The sequence below is a fragment of the Malaclemys terrapin genome, chromosome 5 (assembly GCF_027887155.1).
Source record: "Malaclemys terrapin pileata isolate rMalTer1 chromosome 5, rMalTer1.hap1, whole genome shotgun sequence".
Lineage (NCBI taxonomy): Eukaryota > Metazoa > Chordata > Testudines > Emydidae > Malaclemys > Malaclemys terrapin.
In genome coordinates this window covers 107,045,007-107,062,506 of record NC_071509.1, presented here as the reverse complement: position 1 = coordinate 107,062,506, position 17,500 = coordinate 107,045,007, and the positions used below count along the sequence as shown (strand labels likewise).

At 41.7% G+C, this 17,500-nt stretch overlaps 1 protein-coding gene across 5 annotated transcripts in view; it reads right to left on the bottom strand.

The window, feature by feature from the left end:
* The window catches only part of INTU (inturned planar cell polarity protein), an 86,979-nt gene extending 70,081 nt beyond the window's left edge, over positions 1-16,898 (bottom strand). For 3 of the 5 annotated variants that reach the window (XM_054030709.1, XM_054030711.1, XM_054030713.1), the window contains exons 1-2: positions 8,269-8,444; positions 3,742-4,331 (exon numbers count right to left, since the gene is read on the bottom strand). In XM_054030709.1, the coding sequence (XP_053886684.1) occupies positions 3,742-4,331; positions 8,269-8,396 (718 nt within the window). In that variant the 5' untranslated portion in view covers positions 8,397-8,444. Of the gene's footprint in view, positions 1-3,741; positions 4,332-8,268; positions 8,445-16,422 lie in introns of those variants that run through there. The other 2 variants (XM_054030710.1, XM_054030712.1) reach the window with 1 other exon arrangement.
* Positions 16,899-17,500: the final 602 nt, after the last annotated feature.

The following is a 17,500-nucleotide window of genomic DNA, read 5'->3' as shown; positions in this document are numbered from 1 at the left end:
ATATGCAACCTTTGATGTTTTTTAAATGGTGTGGTGCACAAATAGACGGATGTTCAATCTTAAGTTTTAAGCTATAGTGATACAAATTTCAGAATTAACTGGACAAGATACCTTAAGGCACTATTTTAAGGAACTATGAAAAAAAGTCCATTAAAAATGTTAAGAAAGTAACTGCCTTGTCCATCTTTCTTGTTAGCCCATTTGGTTGTAAAACAAAGTGCTTAATCTGCAGTATTAATCTGCAATGTTTTTAAACTTTGACAGCTATTAAAGTAGCTACCATACTTCTCATTGAGAATACAATCTCAGAGCTGTATGAGATTACTTGGGAAAAAAGGCAGGTGTTCTGTCTGCCAGGGATACAAAACGAATATCTACAGAGTTCTGATTTAGAAATCAAATTAGAAAGTTAAATTAGATATGCCAAGTGTCCCAAGACTATTACTAATATAGTCAAAGAACAGCACTTCAAAATGTTCATGTTCAGAGGGAAAAGTTGTTTAATGCCTGGTTCTCAAGCTTATGATGAGCAGCGAGATCACATATTGTTTTACAGAGTAACAAATGCATATAGGCAAAGTAGTGTATTGTTCTGCAGGCCCTTATTGGTAAAAGATGAGAGAAATAGAGTTCTAGCAACATTGGTTAGCCTGAACCATACCATTTTGATAATCTTAACAACTGATAAACTAGTAATTCTTGTGAGTATTTAGATCAACTTAAACTTGAAGTACATCTAAATAAAGAAATGCTCAATTCAGGGCAGGATTCTTGAATCTCATCTTAAGCTTTTTCTTTTAAGTGATATTTTAGACCATAATAAACTTGTATTTTTCCTTTTCTCTTCATGTTAGTACCATGTATGTATCTAAAATTAAACAGGAGGGTCAGCCTGCAGAACTGCACTTCTGGTTTTAACCAGAGTTTGGGTGTACACTCATAAGGACCTGGCTATCTTGCCTTCCGATATACAATACAGCAATGCTAAACCAGAAGGGTTTCTGACTGGAACAAAACTAAATTAAAAGTGGTTTACAAAAAAAAAAAAAAAAAAAAAAAAAAAATTTAAGTGTTTGGGTTTTTAATTGTACATCCTTTATGCCAACTGCATTAAAATCCAAGCATTTAGGTTATGCAAAATATCTCTGGTGCCAGATACCACATATAGATTTCAGAGTACCCAACGTTCACTGCACATGTATAATTTAGAGTATTTTTATATGGAAATTATACTTTTTATGCCACTTGGCAGAGAATGTAGCACATTTTCCCCATTCAAAGCTGAATGATGGCAGTATGCTTTAAAGTATTTTGTTTCCAACATGTAAAAATATGGTTGATGGTAGCTCAGGACATGTAATAAACCACCAACCTCTGAGGTTTAAGTAACTGGGACATCTGTTTAAAACAAAACAAAGATTTCATTTCTCCCCACACCCTCTTAACATGCTATTGCCTCCTTAGGTCTTAAGGATAAATGCAATACTGACATACCTGCCATGGAAACAGAAACAGTTGAGGAGTTAATCTCATCTCCTAGGCCTGGTACTTGTCATAGTGATCTGCCTGTATGCCCATTCTTGTAGACAATCAGGAGAGAAGAGAATACTACTTTAACTCAGGACTAGTGTGACCAGATGTCCCAATTTTATAGAGACAGTCCTGATATTCAGGGTTTGTGTCTCATATAGGTGCCTATTACCTCTTACCGCCTGTCCTGCTTTTTCACACTTGCTGTCTGGTCATCTTAAGTGTGACCCAAGCGAAGGAATTACATTGTTAGTGTGGTGGTAGGCATTTACAAACTGTTGGTTAATGAAATGTATGCATATAAACCAGGGCCTATCAAGCTGAAGATACAGCCTGAGTCTCCCTCCAACCTTATTTATATATTAGCCCTTTCCTATTTTATGGCACAACTTGAAGGGTTATTCATTTTTTTACAAGGGAATATTCTTTAATACTCTTAACCAAAACATGCATTATTGAGTCAATGTGTGATCTGTCTTTATGTGTACAAGGTAGAATTTTCAAGAGTGCTTACGTGATTTGATGTTCAAATGGGACTTACGCTCCTAAATTATTTAAGAGTTTTTGAAAATCCCATCCAGAGTATACATCTTTACTCCCTTCTCTCCAGAGAACAATTTGAAGGCTAATATCACCAGTCCTTTACAGATGAACAGGTAGAGGTTTTGTGCAATATGTATCTGTTCTCACAATACATTTAGACCATTATACTTACAGACTGTTTCCTCTTGAGCATTTAAGGTAATTGCAGAGTTTCTACCAAGACCCCGTAAAATGGTGGCCTAGGACTATCATTCCTTCCCCCCACCCACCCACCCACATGCTTCCCTTACCCAACGTGCTTCCCTCCCATACTTTAATTTAGTTTCAGAATACACACACACACATACATTTCAAAGCTTCATACTTTGGATCACACAGTGACTGTCTTATTGCATTACCACAAAATTGCCACGGGGATAACTGCATCTCTGATCCCTTTGTAGTCTCCTTGAGGGCACTCCTACTCAGATCTCAGGCCTCTAGCCATCACCTTTTTCCAGGGTAGGAATTCATGTCCCTCTCCCTCCAGACTAGGGATTTGGGCTGTAATTTCCTTGCAAGTTACAGTGAGGGTTGCCAGCCCTCCGGGATTGTCCTGAAGTCTCCAAGAATAAAAGATTAATCTTTAATTAAAGATTATTTCATGTGATGAAAGCTCTAAGAATACATCCAACCAAAATTGGGAACCCTAGTTACAGTGCTTCTCCAAGCAAATCTCACTTTAGAAGAACTGCAGGTGCTGGACTATCTACCAGAAACTATGACAGGTTTACCAGTGACCAATCAATTTTCACAAACCACATTACATTTAGGACAAAAATATTACAGAGAAAAAAGGTATTACAAAACCGAAAGTCTACATGCAGGCTAATCTCACCAGGCACGGGATTCTCGTAGGTCCATACACCAGTTTATCAGTTCTTTGTTCCACAGTGCCTCACACACTGAATCAGCTCAGGCTCACCCTTTACACAGTTTGGAGCCTTTGTTTGCTGCTCCTCTTGAACCCAGTCAAAACGAGTATATGCCGTCCCACTTATCTTGTCTCCCTCTCCAACCATGGTACTCCTACAGACTTCAGCTGCCTAGAGAGTTGCCTTAATTGCCCCCAGTGATCCAAGACCCAACATGCCAGGAGCACAAAAACACATTAATTGCTTATTGGTAATAGTCTATGAATAGCCTATGTGCCTATAGCTTATTGTGGATAAAAATTGATTTTTTAAAAATAAAAATATGTTTTTTTTATTTAAATACAATTTTTTTTATTTCAATTACAATGTTTTTCTTTTAGAAGATAAACCTGTTTAAAATGAAATCCGAATTTAATATCAAATATGTTGAGGCCTAAACTATTTTTAAGATAGCTGTAAATGTGGATCATATTTTGATAAGAGAAGTTTATGTATCCAAAACATATGGTTGTTTTGTTTAATAAAAAAGTTATATATGCTGTTTTGTGTTCAACTAAATTCCAGTTACAGTAGAACCTCAGAGTTATGAGCCAACCAGCTCAAATATACTTAAAATGTCAGAAATATTTAAGTTATCCTTTATATCTACTGAAAATGCTTGTTAGTAGAGGTTTTGCTGCAATTTAAAGAGTAATTTAGTATCTGCATTGGTTTTAATCAGAGCAAGCACATCAGTGTTCATTGGGTTACTTACCAATCAAGATTTGACCTGTTTTTATGGCTGAGCTGCCTGGGACCAAGCCATGAACTACAAGCTTCTCTTCATTGATCCCTTTGTTGCTTCTGTCTTGTTCTTGCTTTTCAGCTCTTCTGCTGCTCCATGAAGACTGATGAACAATCCCTACCAATGCCTCCAGAAGCTTGAGTTTTTCCCTTGCTCCATCGTTGGGTAGTCTTTTTGGATTTATATAAACACATACATCTTTGTACTGTTGCTGGACTATGACTCCCACCTTCTGAGTGGATTGGTGTTTCAGTATGGAGGTTGGGCCAGAAGGTTGCCCACAACTACCACCAGTTCCTTTCTTACCAGAATGCTTTGGTAAAAGGCTTTTCTTTTTTAAAATTTTGGTGATTTTTTTCAGTCTGGGTTCATACTTTCTTTCTTTTCGTGGTCCCTCTTGAATTACCTCAGCTTCATTGTCACGGAACCTGACATGATTCACTGCAGGCACCTCCAAAGAACTGTCTTGAAGAAGAGTTTCTTCTTCACCTTCACTCAGTTCTAGATAAAATAATTCCCCATTTTTCTGCACACTGTCCAACCATTCAGGCTCAAGGTCGCTGAGAGAGAGAAACACAATTAAATGCTAATGCAGACAAGGAAGATAGCAATACCAACTACGTTTGTTTACTTTGGGGAGGGAGTGAGAAAAAGTCTCTCTCTTGAAATTCTATGGCCTTGGTGCTCTAGATCGTGTTGAATATAAAAATCCTTACGGAAGAAAAGAAAGGAAAAAAAAGCAGTGGGAGAACCACAACTGCCCTTCCAGAGTCTGAAGTAGCTTTTTATAGTGTCTTACTATTCATCCATTGCAAAAGCATCATTCACAGAAGCCAATTTCATTGAACCGTTCCTTTCACAGCCATGTCTGAATAAGTAACCATTATCCATCAGAGTGAGGGGTTCTCTTTTAGTCAAACAAGAATGACATCTTGTCCATTCTCTCCCATGTTTCTCCCTTAAGCCATCTGAAAGAACAGTTGTATTGATGGCATTTATGAACAGCATACAAATAAAAATTGAGTTAGCAGTGTACTTTAGCAATAAAAGATAACAGACTATCAATGCTTTGTTTATGGGAAGATTTCCACCTCCCTTCCCTATCCCAACTGGGTTTATTTTTAAGTATCAATAAAATAAGCTTCCATTTAGAACTGATAACAGTACAATATTAGTTCCGTAGTCAGTCTAAATTAAGAGACTCTTTTGGTAATATAGGTTTCCATGGGTTTAGGTGAGTAAAGCACATTATATGCAGTCAGCTATATAATTGAAGATCTAAGGGACAATTGAGGTGACTCCAACTGGACAGATTTCTGATGGAATGTTTATGAAGGAACTTCATGATACTGTTTTTCCTTCCTGAGGCCCCCATGAGAGCCCTTCTGAGGAAGATCCACAGTTTTGTTTACTTAGATTGTAACGTCTTGGAAGCAAGGAATATATGTTTTCTGTGTTTGTACAGCACCTACCATAATGGGGTCCTAGCCCACACCTGGACTCCTAATTGCCAAGATAATATAAATAACTTGGTGGCAGGAGTCATTCTGCACAGCATTCTCCATCTGCAGACAAACAAACATCTGCACACAAGTTCATGCTGCTTGGGGGGAAAGTTAACTGAGTTTCCATGTCTCTCCCATCCTCATCCCCATTATCCATCCTCCAGCTTCCACAGGAGTACTGCAGCTGGGGAGGGAGGAGCAAGCAGAGCAGCAGCATAGAGGGATTTGCTCATAGGGGGGGAGGGTTGGGAGTTCTGGGAGGGGGGCTGTCAAGGGGCAGGGGTGGGGAGAGGGATCGGAACAGTCAGGGAACAGGGAGCAGAGGGGTTTAGATGGGTCGGGAGTTCTGGGGGGGACTGTCAGGGGGTGGGGAGTGGTTGGATGGGGCGTGGGAGTCCCAGGGGTCTGTCTGGGGGTGTGGATAAGGGTTGGGGCAGTCAAAGGACAGGTAGGGGGTAGTGTCTCAGGAGGGGGCAGTCAGGGGACAAGAGGCAGGGAGGCTTAGGTAGGGGGTGGAGTCCTGGGGGGCAGTTAGGGGCAGGGGTCAGTCAGGGGACAAGGAGCGGGGGGAGGGTTGGGGGTTCTGAGGGGGGCGGGAAATGGGAGGGGCAGGGCTAGGGCAGGGGCGGGGCTCCTCCCATCCTCTTTTTTGCTTGCTGAAATATGGTAACCCTAGTTTCGTCAGAACCCTTCCTGGTTTCTGCCAGCTTGCCTGGTGGGCTGCTGAGGAGACCAGTATCTAGGGCTTTTAGGATCTATGCTGAACAGCTGGGGAGCCTTGGCTCTGCAACAGGAAGTCTGGAAGCCCCAAGAACTCCAGCTTGAAAAAGGCTCACAGTGCTTCCAAGCTGATTGGGAGCTAGAGCTCATGGCTCGGTGGCAAACTCTGAGGCTATGGTTCAGCCTCTCGCAGAGGTGGATTAACTAAGCTGATGGGAGAAGCTCACTCTCGTTGGCTTAAAGCAGTGCTGGGCTGCGTGCAGGCCACAGATTGCCCACCACTGGCTTAGAGCATCTTCACTAAAGTGCTACAGGGGCATAACTGCATCAGTGAAGCTGTGCTGATGCAGCATTTTAAGCTTAGATCTGCCCTTAGTTACAAGATGGTCATCTGCAGGGAACAGGATTTGCCTCCAGAAGAAGCATAACACTCTAATGAGATGCACAGAAGCAGTGTAACTGTGAACCTTACTGGTGTTTCTGGAAGAGAAGAATTCCTATGCAAACTTCCAGACCTTGCTGTAGTAGCAGAACTACTCTGAGGCTGCTACTCCAGCCTTAATCTAAAATAGTCACTACAACAGAGGCTGGAGTAGTATAATCAAAAGGAAGGTTAGACAACAGTAGCAAGGTTATTTCAGGATTCTGATCTCAGGGAAAGGATCAGGGAGTAGGTTAGCTGTGCAGAAGTAACAGGTTTCTGTAGATTTCAAGGTGTTTGCTACTTCTGTGGGCTGAGGCCCTTACTCATTCCACCAAACATAGAAAGGAGCTACAGAAAACTCAAGCTACATTTACACTACGGAACTATACTGGGACAGCTCTGGCACCATAGGGTAGCCACAGTCCGTGTCTACACTACAAATTTATGTTGACCTAGTTTATGTCAGCATACAGCCATCACAGTTATTAACTCGCTTGTGCATACTTGGCTCCTTGTGCTTGTGGTGTGCATCCTCACCAGAGGCGCTTGTATTGACTGTATTGTCAGTGTGGGACATTGTGAGGTGGCTCCTCAAAGCCAGTAACAATCAATGTGTAAGCCATGCGTGGACCTATTTACATTGACCATGACTGTATGCCACTCAGGAAGGTGATGTTACTAAATCAGCAGAGAGGCACTTACATCACCAGGAGCCAAATTAAGTGAAGATACTCTCACAACTAGGTTGATGCAAGGCAGCTTAAATCAACCTAACCCTGTAGTGTAGACCAGGCCACAGTCTATATCAAACAATCATAGCTAAGTCAACGGAGACATTTTTTCCCCCATCAATCTAGCTGCATGTTCATTGGGGTTAGGTCAGCATAGAGTTCACAGAACTACAGAGTTCAGGTGGGTGGATTTTTCACATACCTGTGATGTAGCTATGTCAACCTAACTTTTAAGTGTAGGCGAGGCTTTAGCCTACAACCAGCACAAAATGAACAATGTTTTGGAAACAGAATAAAAAAAAAAAAAAAAAAAAATCAGTTTTCTGCCCAGCACTTGGGGAAGTGAGGAATCAACATGGTTTATGTTTTAGCTAGGGGAAGGAACAACAGTGTAACCCTACAACCACCATCTGTAGCCATCTGAAATCAACAGAAGCTCCTGGGAGCAAATCACACCACTTATCTAGGTATCTAAATATGGACTTAAGATCCTAACTTTAGGTTTTCAGATCCCAGCTGCCATAATCTGCAGAAATGCATAATACTTGGCACATTCATATTTATGCATGAATAGTAATTTTAATCATAATAAACTGTTACAAATATTACTTTTAACAGCCAAGTCTCCTTCTGGGAGCTATTTAAATTATTAATAAGATTAACAAAATTGATTAACTGAACCTCCCTATATGGACTCAAATATAAGGGCTGAAACTGTAGTGAGGCCATTTCCCCTTTTACAGTACCTTACGCCCAAGAATCTCAAAGCACCTTCTGACAGGACAGGGAGCCCTTCCTACCCCTTTTCTATGGTGGGAAACAGAGGCACAGAGCGCGAAGCTGTTTGCCCGAGTTCTCACAACTGAAGAGTGGAAAGGGGGAGCATGAAATCCAAGCTCTTCTGAATGGAGCTGGGTGGCAGGAGCCTCAGGATGCCGAGGTGCGCTTTCTCACACCTGGTGCCCTGGAAGCCAGCCAGCCTGGGAGCGAAGGCTGCAGCGCTTGACCCCAGGGGACGGAGCAGCCTGGCCAGAACTGAGTCCTTCCCTCCCGATAGCGAGGGCCAGAAAACACGGTCACTCTCTACCCCAGACCCACGGGGTGGGGGCGCCCTTACTCAGAGCCCCCGGAGAACGATGCAGAGCAGGAGCCGGTCTCGCTGCTTTCCTCGCTGCCGCCCGCAGCTTGTTCCTCCTGCCGCGGCGCCGGCTCCCGGGGCATCTCGAACGACAGTGGCTCTTCCATGCCGGGGGGGGTTCTCACCCCACCGCTACGGAGCCCCCAGCCGCCATGATACCAACACCCGGAAACACGAGGGCGACATGTGATGCCCGTCCCGCCCTTCTATTGGTGCCGCCGGCCGGGTGCCATGGAGACGGGAGAAGCCCTGTGGAGCGAGAGAGGCCGGTGGCGGCGAGGCCGCTCCTGCTGCACCAGCGACCGGGTAGCGCCGTCGGGCTCGGGCTCTGACTCCTCCCTGCCTGAGCCCCCCCCCCCCCCCCACGCGGCACCGGGTCCGGGCCTGCGGAACAGCGCGGGGGGCTCCCCGCTAGGCGCGGGCTCTGGCCGGCCTCGCCCCGGAGCGCTCCCCCCAGGCGCTGTGTCCCCCCAGTAGAGACAAGGGCAGGCGGGGCCGGAGCAACAGACACGACCCCTGTGCCCTAACGGCGCCTGTGGCCGCACGCCAGGGCGAGGGTACCGATTCCCATCCCACGTCTCAGCCTGAACAGCGGACTGCGCCTTCATTTGCGAGGGATAGACCCTGGCACCAGCAGTGGAAAGACTCAGGGCTTAGGTGTATTTCACACCATAATAATAAGCTCTGCTCTTATTCAAGGCTTTTCATCATTCACTCTCCTACCGCTTTGCAAAAGGAGTCAGTATTGTCATCACCACTTTACTGGTAGGGAAACTGAGGTAGGGTAAGGTAGAGTGATTTGCCTAAAGTCACCCAGCAGAACTGGTGACAGAGCTAAGGACAAAACCTAGGTGTTTTGAGTTTCTGCTCACTTTCTATCCTCCAGGCCCCACTACCTTCCCCAGAACGGAACTAAGATAAAATAGAAACTGAACATAAGCTTATTTCCAGTAGTGATTCCCCCTTACACCTGCTATCCCAAAAGCAAGCATGTGTTCAAATACAACCACTATTTAGGATAAACTGATGGCTTGCTTATTGCTAGAAGGCACATAATACATCAATATGATTGACTGAACAGAAGCAAGTGTTTACATGGAATCATCTTTAATTTTGCTAATTGCTTCATGTGAAATTATAGTTTTCAAAACAAACGAACAAAATGAAAAAGGGTCACTTTGGGAAGTTCATGTGGCCTGTAATAATTTTCAAACATTTTGGAATCCAGCTCATTTTTTAAGGAACGCTAAACCTTTCCCAAACCATAGATCTTGTTCCAGTAATAAAAAAAAGCAGAAGTTAAACCCCTGAAATTCTTTTCAATTCAAATCTAATGCAATTACTAGTTAATAATGTACTTTAAAGCCCTATCCACACTACAGCTTTGAATTGTGTTTGTAACACATTACTGATATGGGGAGTTCAGTGGCACCTTAAAGACTAACAGATTTATTTGGGCGTAAGTTTTCGTGGGTAAAAAACCCACATCTTCAGATGCTGCATCTGAAGAAATGGTTTTTTTTTAAACCACAAAAGCTTATGCCCAAATAAATCTGTTAGTCTTTAAGGTGCCACCAGACTCCTCGTTGTTTTTGTGGATACAGACTAACACGGCTACCCCTCTGATTACTGGTATGGTTAGTTGTAAACATGGTTCAGGTCTACAGCTACAAGGTTAAAGCTTATTGATTAGTTGCCACAACAGCAGTTTAATCTTTACCAGAGATTTTGGCTGGTTCATGGTTGTTTTTCATTATGGCCTTAGATAGCTTAGAATTTAAGATGTGTAGACAAAACTACTGCCTTTAACCTGCTAAATTGGCTGAGTTGAAGCCTTGGGAAATCCTAGGCTTTGAATTGACCAATTTAGCACATGTTAAAAGCAGTGTGCCATTTCACTATACTTAAAATGTGCTAGTTAGAGCGTCAACATGTTAATATCACAACTTTAAATCCCAGTCCAGAAAATGCCTGAGGCCTTTTATTAAAGTGTTTTTAACATGTTAGCTAATTGTTGAAATTTCAGTGCAGACAAGGCAAGTTGTAGTTTTAACATGTTATCTGGCTGAGTTTCTGTAATCTCCTAAAATTCTCTGAACATATCAATATAGCAATAAATAAAGGAGAACCAGTTGACAATTTATTGAGAATTCCAAAAGGCCTTTGACAGGATCCTGCACAAGAGGCTCCTAAAGAAGCTAAGTAGGCCCTGGGTGAGAAGCAAAAATATCATCATATATCAAAAACTGGCTTGGAGACAGAAAGTGTGGGATTAAATGGACAGTTTTCACCTTGGCAAAAAAGGTTAACAGCAGAGTGCCTCAAGGTTTCATACTAGGTCCCAAGTGTTTAATACATTTATTAAATGATCTGAAAGTCAGGTGAGTAGTGAAATAGCAATTTTGCAGATGACACAAAGTTATTTAGGTTAGTCTGAACCACAGAGGAGTGAAGAACTTCAGAGACCTAAATGAGCAACACATTGGTAAATGAAATTCAGTGTAAACAAATGCAGAATAATACACATCGGAGGAAAAAATTAAGGTATCCTACAGGGTTCTATCAACTCAAAAACTGGGTGTCACAGTAAACAATTCAATGAAAACCTATGCTGGATGCGCAGCTGTAGTCAATAACCACAACAAGATGCTAGGGTGCATACAGAATGGGATGGGATAGAATTGTTGGAACATTTCTAAAAGTGTGGAATTGATCTGTGTTCTGAAGATCTAGACGTTACACTGCTGGAGCTTATTGCAGTAGGTGTAAGATTCTAGTGTGAAACTTCTGTACTTGAAACAGTCTCACAGAAAATGTTAACTAGTGAACAGATGATTCTAAGTGAATTAACAAAGGAGTGCTTTGGACACGTCTTTCTTAGCTACACAACTAACTTTTCAACTGGGACTGTTACAGAAATCTCAGACTAGAATTTTGTGGTCCCTCTGAAGTAGGCTCTAGGCAAGACTTGTGCTTTTGCTCCTAAAAGTAAAAGCCTGTTATCTATGAATGCAAGTATATAGGCTTAGTCATACAAGTCCATCCACACATAGGGAAGGATACATGTATATATGCTCTTCTTATGGAAGAAAATAAGAGAAAATTAAGAAAACATATAGTACAAAAAAACCCTAACTGTTCAGTTCAGCTTCAGGATAGGAAGTAATAGGCAGGGTTTAAGCTTTTCCTATCTTAGGTGACATAAAAATTTCACTGAAAGTATACCAATCTTAATGGTGGAGAATTCTTAAACAAGTTCAGACCTATGACTTCTATTTTAGACTAGCACATGGTAATTTTAAGGCATGGCATAAAGGCAAGATAAAAGAAGGCAAGTCAGAGTATATTACTTCCAGATAAGCAGGAGGGGAAACTCCAACTTCTCAAGCAATTCACCTCCTCAAACCGAAACATTCTGGATAAACAGGAGACACATGAACTCCTCCAAATTACTCAGTGTCTGGTGATTTTCTAAATGGAATATTACACAAGAAATCAGGATTTTAATAAAAAGTTGGAGGTGAGATATTCAATCCCTCCCTGCTTAATTCCATTTATATTTGCTAGCACCTTTAATGCAGCGAACAGCACATGAAAATGTCTCTGTTGAGAAGTGATGGGACCATCTGGCATAGACTTATGTTAAATTTCACTGAGTTCAAGGGTTGGTTAATTGTTTCCAATTATTAGTTCAACAAGTGAGAAGTACAGACTTCCCTCCCCAAAAGAAGGAAAGCCCATGCACTGCTGTTTTCGAGGATAACCGTATTAGAGAGCAAAGCACCACAGAACATCGGTTTACTGAAAGCAGTAGTGGCAAATCTCCCAAGTATATTTTCTGAAACATTTATGATTTTTGCTGGTGTGGAAACAACTAAGCAAAGGCACTGTCTCTCACAGCAGGATGTTATTTGAATAGAGACAGAATTTCCCATAAGATCTCTGTGGAAGGGAAAACCCTGACACCATTCCCTATACAGAAGAATTATAAGCAGCTTTGAAATAATCATTCATATGGAAGACCCTTTATATTTAACATGATTAGCTGGACTGGTACTACTCTTGACTTGGAAGTCTAGTGAACCTTCTCTCCAATGCTTCCTGCATTAACAACAAACAGACGTTCTGCCACAGGCTATCGTTGGCACTGATATAATAACTATCTCCTATTAGACAACTGGTTAACGCATTACTTTATATAAATGAAAATAAATATAGTTATTGACTAAATTGAAAATTAAACTATTGCTTTTGAGTATTATTTTCTCCACTGTTATTCACTGGTAACTGGTTTTTCCAATGGGAAGTTGCAAAAGGAAGGTCTGGCATTTGCAGAAAACGTGTTCTCTTTTGTGGTAGAAGTATAAAGAATGGTTGTTTTGCTTTTATAAATATGGAAGTGCCCTCACTCTCTTATAGCACAGTTTGGTCTATTGACACAACAAGACCACTCTTAACACCTTACCTAGGAACCATGATTAAACATAATTTGCTAAAAAGATGCCAGCATGATTTCTTTGGTTAGTGTAGACAAGATATAGCCATGGGTCTTGGGTGTGGCTGAATTCCCCTCCATGCAGGACTGAAAGTGATGGCATGGTGACTGCATGCCACCTTTGCACCTCCTGTATTTGGGGCCAGCCAGGGTTGCTTCAACTCATGGCTGTTATCTATGGCCCTGAAGGACCACTACAGGAATAGCTAGAACTGAGAGATTTTTCAGCCACACCCTTTCCCCTCCATCTACACCCCCAATGTCAGAGGCTGTAGGTGTGTTGGCGGGGGGGAGGGGGAGAGGAGGAAAGTGCATATATCTGTTGTGCTGCTGGCTCTATTGGGGTAGAGATTCCCCCAAAGCCAGGACAATTTCCTGGTGGCTGGATCTGCCAGCTCTGTGGCCCCTTTGCATAGTATAGCCAGTATAAATAGACCCTAGCAAACAATGAATGTGCTTTGACTACAACAGAATGTGTCTTTCTTAACTGCCAATGCTTAACATTTTAAATGGTCCCCAGCTTTCTTCCTCTCCCCCATTTTCCACTGGACTTTGAAGTTACAGGTTTTGTTTCTTTAAAGATAACGGAGAAAACGATACAAGATTATTTGCTGCTTTTATTTAATATCTGAAATTCAGGTCTGTTCGACTTGTTTTTCTCTTGGAAGACTCTATGGTCAACTGGAGAACTAGTAGGAATATGATATTATAAATACCAAGCAAGTAAAACCACAGTGGAGCGGGGAAGTGATTTTCATTTTAGTTTAAGATTCTGTTTGTTTTTGTTAACGCCTACTTTGCTCAAATAACTGAAAGAAAGTTGGAAGAAAAAAAAACCCCTCTTTTGTTAAGAGCAACAACAAGTCCCATGGCACCTTAAAGACTAACAGATTTATTTGGGCAAAAAAGATTTTATTTTGATAAAGATTCACTACCCTGGCCCTTTCAATGTAGGAGTACATTTGTGTTCTCCAAGGGACATCTGGTAATCAGCAAAACAGGGAAGGGAAGACATACAAATATGAAAAAAAAATGTAAAGTTAAAAACAAGCAGAAAAAAAAGCTTGTGTTTGAAGGGTGAGTGGCATGGACTTTCAGGTCTTTAATACTTTATAAAAGCAAACAAACAAGCATCATAAAACCTTTTGTTCACAACTTTGCTACTATTACTGTGTGGGGACAGTTTACTTCAAGGCAAGGTGAATTTAATAGGGAAATGGTGTTCATTTTAGATTAGTGTATTTAAATTAAGATAACCTAAAGCCATAGTGAAGGCTACCTTTGTGACAGAAAATAATAGAAACTTTGGGGAAAAAGCCTTCAGGTTTGCAAATACCACATACAAAATAAGTAAATGCAGATTTCACTTTTTTTTTTGTCTCTTTCCATTTCCTCTGTCATTGGTGTCCTCAGTGCAGTAAGAAGAACAAATATTGGAAGACAAATATGAAAAAAAAAAAAAATCAGGAAGACCACACCAACCCAGGTGACTCCTTTGGGGGAGTATTTTATAGAGTCACCAACTACTTTAATTTCCAGCAACCACTGCCTATTAGCATTTAAAGTAGTAATAATTTGAAATTGGATTTTTCCACAACTTGCTTTTTTTTTGTTAAATTCCACAGCCTTTATTAGGATCACTTAGATATGGCATATAGGTCAAGCACAAAGAATACAGTGATTCTTTGCAGTCAGTCAAAATGCAAATGTAAGTACAAATAGTACTCCAGTGCATGGAAAGTAAATTAAAATAAGAAATACTACTGGGCAACATTTTGCTACTGTGACTTAAAAAACCCACAACACCCACTCAGCTTTACAGTCTCTGACAAATGCATCCATACTGTTCAGATTTCAGAAGGTTCCCAGTCGCATATGGCAGCATTTATCTGTAATTCAGATAAAGTTGCTTCACAGTGCGATATGAGAGCAGGTCTATTCCAGAATTCCCTATCTATTTATTTCCAGGGTAGTATTTGTCTCTATTTTCATAGCTACAATTTTGTAGATATTGATTTTAAACTTTTTTCAGTTGCAGCTGTGTTAATAATTAGGTTTCATTTTCAGTAGCGATATCTATTTGGAGCTGGCACTGACATGACAGATTGCATTTCATTTGCAATAACAAATAAAACAATTTAGCAGAAAGTGTGTTTTGAGAAACAGATGCTCTATTAGACACAGGCTACTTATGAGCTTTTATTAAATACTGCTCAATAGACTCATTTTCGTATTGTAATGTGTGATTTGGTCATGAGCCTTTTCTAGTTAGTGCTGGGAAATTGTCTTTGGGATCTTTTTTTAGCGTCCTTTCTTTACTAGCCCCTTTGATAAGGTCTCATTGTGAGTGCTTCTTTGGGGAAAACTGTGGAAAATTGCATGTTAGGGATGGTGAGGGCGGGGGAAGGGGGAAAAGAAGCAATTTCTTTTCAGCGTTCCTCTTGCACTCTCAAAGGTCCAGACGATTTCCCATCTGGCATAGCGTTGTGCTTTTTTTAAAAAAGCAGAAAAATTCAAGATGATCATGTAAGTGATTCCTCTTGTCCCCTCCCCCAACATTTCTATTAAGTGTAAGCCTGTATATTTCCCTGAAACCCCTCAAATTGTATTGCTTAGATTTTTATAGTGCCCTTACAAAGTATCAATACAGCCTTCCTTCCCTCTCTATGTGGCAACTACAGTAAATACCAGTACCCTTAAAACAGGGAGCTAAACAAGAGAATTATTACTTACTGTATTCTAAAATCAGCCAGCCCTTTTATTTAGTCTTAGCATTAAAGAAGTAAAAATTCTTCTCATCCTCTTGGTTACCCGACACAAATAGCCCCGGCTCAATATTCTCTCCATCTAATCCATTTTACCCCCATGCCTCCGAATCGTACATCTCCTATAATGCTTTGAAAGTTTGGGTTTCTTATCGAGCATGCTTCTTTTGTAGGTCAAACATTAAACATTTCCCCATCCTCGACTGAATAACAGAAAAAGGGGGAAACAGCACATTCTCATTTCCTGTCTGAACAACAAAAGACACTCTGCCCACTAATCACCCTCCTGGAGAAAGCGGAAAGTTAATAACTGTGTCTCCCAGTTTTAATTTTTAGCTGGTTCTGAGAGCGGTAGTAGTTACTGCACTGAACTGCTGCCTCTTGTAAGTATCATGTGTCTGTTACAGCAGGAACGAGCACAGTGAGAGATGATCTCTTTATTTATCTTTCTCTACAGGAAGCTCATTGCTCAGTGGCTGAGGGTGTCACACAGTAGTTCTTAGCCCTTCCATTTTTTTTTTTTTTTTAAGTTTAGCAATACACCCCTTTCCGGGGTGCCTAGAGAGAAGGGGGAGTTCCCTTTACCATAGCACTGGAGAAGTTCCCTTTACCATAGCATATTAGTGGAATTACAGGAGATCCTGTTGCCTGTGTGTGTACGGGGGTCAGAAGGACTTCAGATCCGACTGCTCCTGTCCCAGAGGAAACAGCTAGAAAGAAGTGGAAAACAAGAATTGCCAATGCCTTTCACTTACGTTAAAAAAAAAAAATCAAAACCAGTTCTTCACCAGTCTGAACTGAGTGCCTGGTGGGAAAGGGAAGGTCTGTGAGCTCCCTCTCCTGCCTTTCAGCTCCCTCCCCCCTCACACTAACCTGTGCAGTAGGATACTTTGCACTGAGTCCAGATCCTCCAGATTCCTGGTGACAGGTCTCGGGATGCTGTACCTGCCAACGCTGAACATGTTGCACAGGAGAGGCCACTTCATTGCAGACACAGAACTGCTCGCCAGGTTTCACGCAAGCCCCTCTCCCCGAGTGCTAGTGATCAGCTGCGTGACTGCACCGGGGTGGGTTAGCTATTTCAGAGCAATGAGCAAGCTTGTCATTTCAGGAGAAGTAGAGAGGAAGGAGTGAATGTTCCCTCCGAGCAATTCTTCTGTGATCCAAAGAAAACATGAGTCGAACAGTTTCTGCCTCCAGAGAGCAGGAGAATCTCCTCCTTCCCCCAAAAGCCGATGCCTGCAGATACCAGCACTCACTCAAGAGCTTTCCTGAATGTTTTGAGGAAGGGCCCAGTGTCTATCCGAAGAAGGAGAGAGTCGCTTGCTACTGAGGCTACTGCTCCAACCTCCAAGGCAAACTTCTAATCTGCAGATGAAACTTTGAAAGCAATTCAAACCGAGCAGGTGGGAGCTGTTCAATTCTCCTGCTTCCTCCCGGACTTCCCCTGGTCCTAAAGTCCTCCACGCATCGTCTGCTAAGGATCAAGGTAACTTTTGGGGGTGGAAGTCCCAAACGGCAGTCCTGGAATCAACTATTTGTTCCATGAAAAAACAGGTACTAACTTTTCTGGTAAGGACATAATGATCTCTTATCTTCTGAAACCTGTGAATGTAAAGGGAACTGAAATTATGAACTGCTTCACAGTCTGTTGTCAGCTATAGCAACTGGCCTGCCTTGAAATGTAGTAAGGATCTGAAGAATGCTGTTAATATGATATGATGTTGCTGTTAGTCTATCCCCCCACCACAAAAAAATAGATATGGGCCCGTGGAAATGAACTCAAGTTTTGTATAAAGAAAAACAATTCTTTACTGGCAGCTCTAGATCCTTCAGGTAACAACTTCTTCCATTCAGCCAGGGCTCCTGCAATGTCGGAAAATCTTTTTTTGACATATTTTACTAGCAGTTGCAATAGTGAATACTCTTGCACCTGCCAGTTTTATTCTTC